The sequence below is a fragment of the Pelophylax lessonae genome, assembly GCF_965119305.1.
Source record: "Pelophylax lessonae genome assembly, chromosome: 8".
In the NCBI taxonomy this organism is placed as follows: Eukaryota; Metazoa; Chordata; class Amphibia; order Anura; family Ranidae; genus Pelophylax; species Pelophylax lessonae.
Genome location: NC_138775.1, coordinates 2733763 through 2743105, shown reverse-complemented (window position 1 = coordinate 2743105; position 9343 = coordinate 2733763). Strand labels below are relative to the sequence as shown.

The 9343-nt window shown below is 49.1% G+C and overlaps 1 protein-coding gene across 2 annotated transcripts in view; it reads right to left on the bottom strand.

Annotated features, from left to right (window-relative positions):
• Positions 1–7965: 7965 nt before the first annotated feature.
• The window catches only part of CRBN (cereblon), a 39356-nt gene continuing 37978 nt past the window's right edge, over positions 7966–9343 (bottom strand). For both annotated transcript variants that reach the window (XM_082264722.1, XM_082264723.1), the window contains exon 11: positions 7966–8436. In XM_082264722.1, coding sequence (XP_082120848.1) covers positions 8250–8436 — 187 coding nt within the window. In that variant the 3' untranslated portion in view covers positions 7966–8249. The remainder of the gene's footprint in view (positions 8437–9343) is intronic.

The window sequence follows — 9343 nt, the reverse complement described above, 5'->3', positions numbered from 1 at the left end:
CAATGGCAGTCAAAGCCACTGATGAGGGGGCAGAGCCTAGTCCTACCTGTGGCAATAGATGCAGACAGGGTGGTGCGAGAGCAAGCCCGCATGAGTGCCCCCATAGAAAGTGGCTTTGGCTGGAGGGGAGGAGGCAGGGGACCTGAGAAGAGGAGGTTCGGGGTCACCCTGAGCAATTTCACTGCACAAAGTATACAGCTTTTCTTCTGTATAAGTATACAGCTTTGTTGTTTAATATTTTTTTTTAACACTTTGGCGCCGGTGTAACGTTAAAAAACCATACCCCGTGGAGAAACCATACCCTCGTCACTTCCGGGCTGAAACAGCTGAGCAGCGCAGCAGTGCGCATGCTCAGAGCCCCGGATACGTGATTGAACATTAAAGAATTAGACAAGTGCACATGTTCGGTGGGCATGAAATTTTCACGGCACTGTGTCTAATGTTAAACTTGCGGCGCTTACATTAAAACAGCTCATCTGAAACGTAAATCATCTCCGCTCTTCGCCCTGTCACTTCCCTCATCTCCGGTAATAAATATAAAAGCGGCGGCGGGTGTATGAGACGTGAATGTGACGGCGATCGCGGCTCCGTGATCCGCTTTTATATTTATTACCGGGGATGAGGGCAGTGACAGGGCGAAGAGCGGAGATGATTTACGTTTCAGATGAGCTGTTTTAATGTAAGCGCCGCAAGTTTAACTACCGTGAGAAATCCATACCCTCCGTAGCGGAACCGGAAGTGACGAGGGTATGGTTTTCTCACGGGTATGGATTTTTCACGGAACACCGGCCGCACACAAAAATGTGGCTTTGGGGTGGGTGGCCTTGGGGCCGCTTATTTGCGTGAATTATTGTGAATACAGCTGGGGCTGAGAGCGCGCTCCTGGCAGTTACCTGAGCTTAACAGAAAGCTGCCAATCACTACTTGCCATCAGGAGCTTTCTGATCATGTGACTGCTGTTGCAGCCAATCACGGCGGTCACATGATCATAAACCTTTACCCCTGCCTCCCAAACCTCTTAAAGGCCTGGGAGGCACCGGGTTAAAGAGCTTTTACAATCACTTTAACGCCGGCAGTACCAATATACGCAGCCACTTAGCAGGTTGGCCCTAATGCCAATCGGCTGCTTATATGCGTACCAGAATGTAAACAAAGCTGTGCTGCGATCGATCATGTGACTGTTAAGACAGCCAATCACGGTGGTCACATGACCAGAAGCCCTGCCTCCTGGCATCCGAAACCTCTTAAAGTGCCAGGAGGCGCTTGCATTAGGGAGTTAAATAGTTCCTATTTCCTTCACTGATTCTCTGCCGTGGCTGTCCGCTTCATTCAGGATGCAGCGCTGCATTCCAGCAGCAGTACACCAACTTTCCCTGCCGCTCCCAGAAGGAAATTGAGTAGAGCTTCTGATTGGGTGAGGTGGAGAGGCAGATGGATGACGTCACCATCTGACTCAGCCAATCAGAGGAAGCTTTGTATTGATTCATAGAATACAAAGCTCCCTGTGAATGGATCAGCAGTGCTCAGCCTGACTCAGTGTGCCAGGAGTGGATAAAGAAGTCTCTGCCGCAGAACGCAGTGCTATATACTGGATGTAGCTGTGGCTTCCTACAGCGCTGACAGCCACGGCGTGCCCATATGAGCAACATAGAGGGTCAGTCAGGTGCCAGAGGGGTGAGACGAGGGGGCCCCTTACACACCCTCCTCCGTGCTGCTGGAGATAGAAGTTGGCAGAGGAATGATGATGTCTCAGTGAGTAGAAGTTGACATTTCTTGGCTCTGCATTCACTGAAAACACTTTGGGGTGTAATTGGGGGAACTCTATAATAAAAATTCAACTCATTCTGGAGTTCAGGTTTATCTTCCAGTGATGAGCTGAAGGCCTCATCTGAATCGAAGGCCAGGTGACGAGTCGGGGATTCTCCACACCATAATAATCCGTACAGTAAAGCAGCTCCGTGTGTACGGGCGGGATTCACATTGCCATTTATTCCCAGGAGCTCTACATCACCCTCAGGTAAAGAGTAGAAGCAGCCTCAGTCTAGACCAGGGTTCAATGGAACCCTAGGGTTCCTCCAGAGTTTGCTAGGGGTTCCTCCTGAGGTTGCTAGGGGTTCCTCGAGCAATGAGCAAATTCTGCCTCTCAGATAAGTTCCCACTGACACCACTGATCTTTTTAGCTATCTGTAAGGGGGGGTAATTCTTCCTAGTGACCACAAGTGTAAGAAGCATTCATCCCACTGACCATCACACCAATGTATCAGGAGTTGTAGATTTATCTTTTCTAGCAGGGGTTCCCTGAGACTGGAAAGGGTTCCTCTGTGTTAAGATTAGGAAAGGCTGGTCTAGACTCTATCCAGGCCACACCCCTGACATGTTTCGCACCACCCATGGGGCTTAGTCATAGGAACCCCCCCACCCCCCTGTGGCTGGGACGAAACATGTCTGGGGTGTGGCCTGGATGGATTCCAGGCTGAGGCTGCATCTGTGATGTGCGGCCCCGAGGACTGCTTTTCCTTCCTCATTGGCTATCATTCTTCAACCTTTCATCACCCCTGAAAGGCGTTCAGGTGAAGGGTGACATGAAACGCGTTGATTTTCTCCTTTGTCTTTATTGGGGCTCCTAACCTTCAACTTTTCTGTCTTGGCAATAATGATTTCTGGAAAGGTCTCAGACATCACACATCGGAGGTAACAGCCCACTTTATTCTCAGCGCTGGAGAACCCCTCTAACTGGCCAATCAGCTTTCATGTGACATTAAAGGAATGTAAGTGGCTGGACGGTCGCCTACAGGTTCATGTCTGTGTCTCTGAACCCCCATAATAAAAACTATTTTTTTTATGTTATTCCTTTCTTGTATTCTGTATTCAGACGAATAAATAAATCAGACAGCGGCACTCCGATCTCCAGCATAGAGAGCTTTTGGCTTCATATTTATTTCTATATTCTATAGACATCGATCGATTCGCAGTGCAATAGTCACTTCTGGTGCAATAGAAATAATAATAATAAAAAAAAAAACATACAAAAAAAAAAAGATCGCCCAGCAAACAGTGTTATGGGGGAGGAGGCGGGGCAAGTCTAGAGCGGGGTGTGCTTCCTAACGGATCCACCAATCAGATCTCCGTGTTGTACATACGGCAGGGGTCCGGACTTTTCCTTGCACTGTACAGGATTATTCGGGAAGGGGATGACGAGCAAATAACGGACAGCAACCGGATCCCCGAAGCTGCGCGCTATCGATCACCGCAGGTCATCGGTATAATGGCTGCCCGAATCCGATCGACTTTTACATCAACAGATGAAGAACATCACTGAGACAAAGATAAGATTCTGATTGTAGAAGAGAGAAATCATCATTATTATTATTTCCTATGAGATAATCCAAGAACCTCCCCCCTCAGTGAAGAACACTCCCAGCACAGAGGAGGGACTTAACGCCGGCGGTCAGTATTGGGACGAACGTGATTTCGCTCAAAATATAAGAAACATCAAAAATAGCATATTGCCGAGTATTGGGAAAAGTTATCCCTCCACCAAATAAAAAAATGACGACATGATCGTAAAAATTCGCACTCCCATCAAGACCACTCTGAACCATGACATCCAACCGCTACGGAGGATTATCGAATTATATCGATGGTCAAACTTGCAGGTGAAGAGGGCGGTTATAATGCGTTTCATCCACCTCCGCCTTAGTCTGGGCAAGGGAGGGGCCAGAACTCTTCTGCTTTTACTCCGCCTCCATCTGCGGTTCTCTAGCTGGCTGCTAGTCATAACAATATATGATGGGAGGACAACTAGTGGCCAGCTGGAGAACTACAGATGGAGGCAGAGTTAAAAGCAGGAGAAGTTCTGGCCCCTCCCTTCTCCAGATAAAGCAAAAGAGTACTGGCTCCTCCCCATGTCCTGACTAAGCCAGTGTTTGGAGGTGGGTGAAACGCATTAAAACCTCCCCTCTTTACCAGCATGTTTGTCCCTCAATATCATTACTTGTTAAAAAAAAATAATAATTATGTTTCACCCACCTTAAAATACAGACTTGGGCTGGACGAGGGAGGGGCCAGAACTCTTCTTTTAGCTCTGCCTCCATCTGCAATTCCCCACCCAGCCACTAGTTGTAACAGTGTACAATGGGAGGACAACTAGTGGCCAGACGGAGAACTGCAGATGAAGGCAGAGTTAAAAGCAAAAGTTACAGCTCCTCCTCATGTCCAGACTAAGCCCATGTTTGGAGGTGGGTAAAACACTTTAAAAAAATATATATATATATTTTCAATTAATCAGAATGAAGGCAAAATGTGCTGCAAGTGTATGATAGGACAACTGGTGGCCAACTGGAGAACTGCAGATGTAGGCAAAAGGTAAGTTCTGGCCCCTCCCTTGTCCAGATAAAGCAAAAGAGTTCTAGCTCCTCCCCATGTCCTGACTAAGCCCGTGTTTGGAGGTGGGTATTCTCAAATAATCAGATTGAAGGCAAAACGTGGTGTAAGTGTATGATAGGAGGACAACTGGTAGCCAACTGGAGAACTGCAGGAGGCGGCAAAGGTAAAAGCAGAAGAGTTCTGGCTCCTCCCTTGTCCAGATAAAGCAAATAAGTTCTAGCTCCTCCCCATAGCCACAACAAGCCCGTGTTTGGAGGTGGGCGAAATGCATGCAAACCTGAAAGTTTTCAATATCTACTTTTCTTTTTTCGTTTCACCAACCTTAAAATACGGACTTGGCCAGGACTCGTCTACTTTTAACTCCGCCTCCATCTGCAGTTCTCCACCGAGCCACTAGTTCTAACAGTGTACGATGGGAGGACAACCAGTGGCCTAGATGAAGAACTGCAGATGGAAGCAGAGTTAAAAGCAGAAGAGTTATGGATCCTCCCCATGTCCAGACTAAGCCTGTTTGGAGGTGGGTGAAACGCTTTATATAAAACTCCAAAAAGTATTCTCAGAGGAAGTTTTAACACGTTTCACCCACCTCCAAACAGGCTTAGTCTGGACAAGGGATAGCACCAGAACGCTTGCGTTTAGCTCAGCCTCCATCTGCAATTCTCTGCCTAGCCACATTATCCTCCCATCATACACTGTTATAACTAGTGGCCAGGTAGAGAACTGCAGATGGAAGCAGAGCTCAAAGCAAAAAGGTTCTGGCCCCACCTTTGTCTAGACCTAGCTCCTGTTTGGAGGTGGGTGAAACGCGTTAAAACCTCCCCTCTTTACCTGCATGTTTGGCCATCAATATGGTTATTGGATAATCCTTTTTTTGTTTTTTTAAAGCGTTTCACCCATCTCCAAACTTGGACTTCGCCTGGACATGGGGAGGAGCCAGGACTCTTCCGCTTTTAGCTCTGCCTCCATCTGCAGTTCCCCACCTGGCCTCTAGCTGTCCTCCCATCATACACTGTTACACTTGGTGGCCAGGTGGGGAACTGCAGATGGAGGCAGAGCTAAAAGCAAAAGTTCTGGCCCCTCCCTTGTCCAGACCAAGCCTGTGTTTGGAGGTAGGTGAAACATGTTAAAACCTTCCCTCTTTGTCTAGAAGTTTAGCCATCAATATGATTATTTTATACTTTTACCCCCCCCCCTCCAAACATGGGCTTGGTCTGGTTACGGGAGGAGCCAGAACTCCTCTGCTTTTAGCTCTGCCTCCATCTGCAGTTCTCCACCTAGCCACTAGTTGTGCTCCCATCGTACACTGTTACAACTAGTGACCAGGTAGAGAACTGCAGATGGAGGTGGAGTTAAAAACAGAAGAGTTCTGGCCCCTCCCTTGCCCAGACCAAGGCGGAGGTGGGTGAAACGCGTAAACAGCCCCCCTTTACCTGAAAGTTTGACCATCTATATATTTGTCACCCGGCCACTAGTTGTCCCCCCATCCTAGACTGTTCTGTTATTTGATCATTCTCTATAGAGGTCTGACATCATGGTTGGGTGGTGGTCTGGATGGGGGGGGGGGGGGGTTATTGTGGTCACTGGGTGAGCTCCGGTTCAGGGGGGCACTTCCAGTCTTATTTTTGCTTCCATCCCCCTACAATGCTGTATACTTTTGGGGTAAAACAAGACGATCCTCACCTTTCCCAGTGCCGGGGTCAATGTCATCCTCCTGCCAACAAGATCCCGGGAATACTGAGCGGCCCGAGTCTCAGGAGAAGAAGACGCAGCACCGCGCGGGATCTTCTCCCAAAGTTTGGACCAATCATCATTCTTCATGATCTGGAGGGACGGAGGATGATGTGACCCTCACCTAAGGGAAACCAGGGAAGGTAAGTATATTATCCAGTTCCCCTCCCCCAGCAGGCATTTTAGAGGGGAGGGACTTATAAGTGGCAGTGGAAGATCTACTTTAATGCTCTAAATCAGGGGTGTCAAACTGCAAGATGTCCAGAGCACCCCATCCCCCCTTTACATCAGATGTCAAGAGCCCCCCTATTATCAAAAGTTGAGTCTCCTACCCTCCTATACATTACAGTGCGTCCCCCCCCCCCCCCCGACGGGAAGAAGCTGGGAAGCAGAAAGTGCAGGGTCTGGTGGAGAACCAGAGGAGGACTTGAGTCAGCTGAATGCTGAGACCAGGGGAGGCGGAGATGAGGGGGTGCTGCACCTGCAGGATAGGGGGAAGGGCCACGTGAAATGGCCTGGTGGGCCGGATTCAGCCCGCTGGCCTTGTGTTTGACACGTGCTCTAAATGATTGTTAGCTCTGTGTGCGAGGATCATACAGTGACACCGGAGGAGGTACAAAGTTTGCTGCTTTCCAGTGCAGGCTTCATTTCTGATTGGTAGGAAAGGGAATCGGTCCGAGAATTTGGTCGATCGTAAAATTAACAGATGCAGCTCTGCCTGAGACGAGCTGTGTGTGGACCAATCACAATCCTAGAAGTGAAAACGCGTGATATGTGAACATCTACAAACTGAAAACCGCTAAAAGTGACATCGCCATCCTTCCTGGAACCCTGCGCCGCTCACAGGACATACAAAATTCTACGGGTTCAGTTTTTAGTCCATCAAATAAAGTGCAGTTGTCACCCGTAGCAACCGACCAAATACTTCCTGACAAATATCTGGAGTGCGCTGCTCCTGAGCCCAAGGCCCGGGCGCTAAACTCCGGGGGGGACCCCATAACTTACAGGTCTAAGGAGGAGCAGAAGCTGCACTCCAGTAAGGTTCAAATGCCGACAACTTTATTGTTCCAGATGAACAAGGAAAGAGTAACCCCACCCCCAAGTCAATTTCATGGTTCAAAGATAGAGACCCCTCCCAGTCCACCCCTCCCCCCGCCCATTTCACTCATTCTTCCCCCCTGCCGCACATTTTACTCATTCCCCCCCCCCGCACATTTCACTCATTCATTCCCCCCCCGCACATTTCACTCATTCCTCCCCCCCCCCCCCGCACATTTCACTCATTCATTCCCCCCCCCCTGCACATTTCACTCAATCCTCCCCCCCCTCGCACATTTTACTCATTCCTTCCCCCTCGCACATTTCACTCAATCCTCCCTCAGCACATTTCATTCATTCCTCACTCCGCAAACTTCATTCACTTCTACACATTTCTCCTCTGCGCATTTCATTCACTCCGCTGTATATTTCATTCATCCTTCTACTACACATTTCATTCACTCCTCTAGGGAAACGGTTTATAGCCTCTCCTTTCAAATGATTTTAACACCGGCTCTGTGAGTGAAACGCGTTAGTTGGGACTCTGCTTGTTTGTCGGAAGTAATAAAGTTTCCAGCGTTTGAACTTTCCTGGAGTGCAGTCGGGGCTTCCCCTACTTTAAATACCTTCTGAGGTGCTACAGGCCTGACGGGGGGGGGGGGGGGGGGGAACCCGAATACTAAATGTACAGAAAGCCAAAGAAGAAACAAAGGATTTTGCTGCAACTGATAATCAAGGTTGAGGCATATGACGGGGGAAGGGAGCAGAATCAGAGGTACTCCAGGTAGGAGAGTGGGGATCCCAGGAGGAGGGGTGTACAATGGAGGCACCATAACAGTGAGAGAAGTGTGCGATGGAAGCAGCAATGTGGGGGGGGGATGGTAGAAGCACACAGGGCTTTCCTTCATGTCCATTGATGACTGGGAGTGTCCTCGGCTTCCATCCTTAGAGACTTCTGGAAGGACAGGACTTCCTCTTGTCAGCAGATTTGGTGTTACATGCGGGGGATGGGCTGTGTCAGAGATAATCCCCCTGCAGGGTATTCGGGGGGCGGGGCCATGAGAAGACAAAGCGGGGGATGTGGAAATGTTCCGGATTCACAGGCAGAGGATGGGGGACTGATCCTGCCTGGACTCCTCGTCTTCTGGCACTGGGATTCGTGGCTGCAAAGCCGAGCGCGTCAGACCCCAAAACCTCTGCGGGGAGAGATCCTTCCGGACCGCCGTGAACTTCCAGCCCATGTGACTCCCGCACACCCGGCACTGCGCGATCGTCCAGGCGTACCTGCAATACACAAGAGGAGAATTCAATACAAGAAGCTTTATTATATGAACAGTACAAAACATTCCTGACAATGCAGCCAATCCAATCACTAGAGAGCGGTGACATCACTGAGAATGCAGCCTATCCATTCACTAGAGAGCAGTGACATCACTGAGAATGCAGCCTATCCAATCACTAGAGAGCGGTGACATCACTGAGAATGCAGCCTATCCAATCACTAGAGAGCGACGACATCACTGAGAATGCAGCCTACCCATTCACTAGAGAGCGATGACATCACTGAGAATGCAGCCTATCCAATCACTAGAGAGCGATGACATCACTGAGAATGCAGCCTATCCATTCACTAGAGAGCAGTGACATCACTGAGAATGCAGCCTATCCAATCACTAGAGAGCGGTGACATCACTGAGAATGCAGCCTATCCAATCACTAGAGAGCGACGACATCACTGAGAATGCAGCCTATCCAATCACTAGAGAGCGGTGACATCACTGAGAATGCAGCCTATCCAATCACTAGAGAGCGGTGACATCACTGAGAATGCAGCCTATCCATTCACTAGAGAGCAGTGACATCACTGAGAATGCAGCCTATCCAATCACTAGAGAGCGGTGACATCACTGAGAATGTGGCCTATCCAATCACTAGAGAGCGATGACATCACTAAGAATGTGGCCTATCCAATCACTAGAGAGAGGTGACATCACTGAGAATGCAGCCTATCCAATCACTAGAGAGCGATGACATCACTGAGAATGCAGCCTATCCAATCACTAGAGAGCGGTGACATCACTGAGAATGCAGCCTATCCATTCACTAGAGAGCGGTGACATCACTGAGAATGCAGCCTATCCATTCACTGGAGAGCGGTGACATCACTGAGAATGCAGCCTATCCAATCACT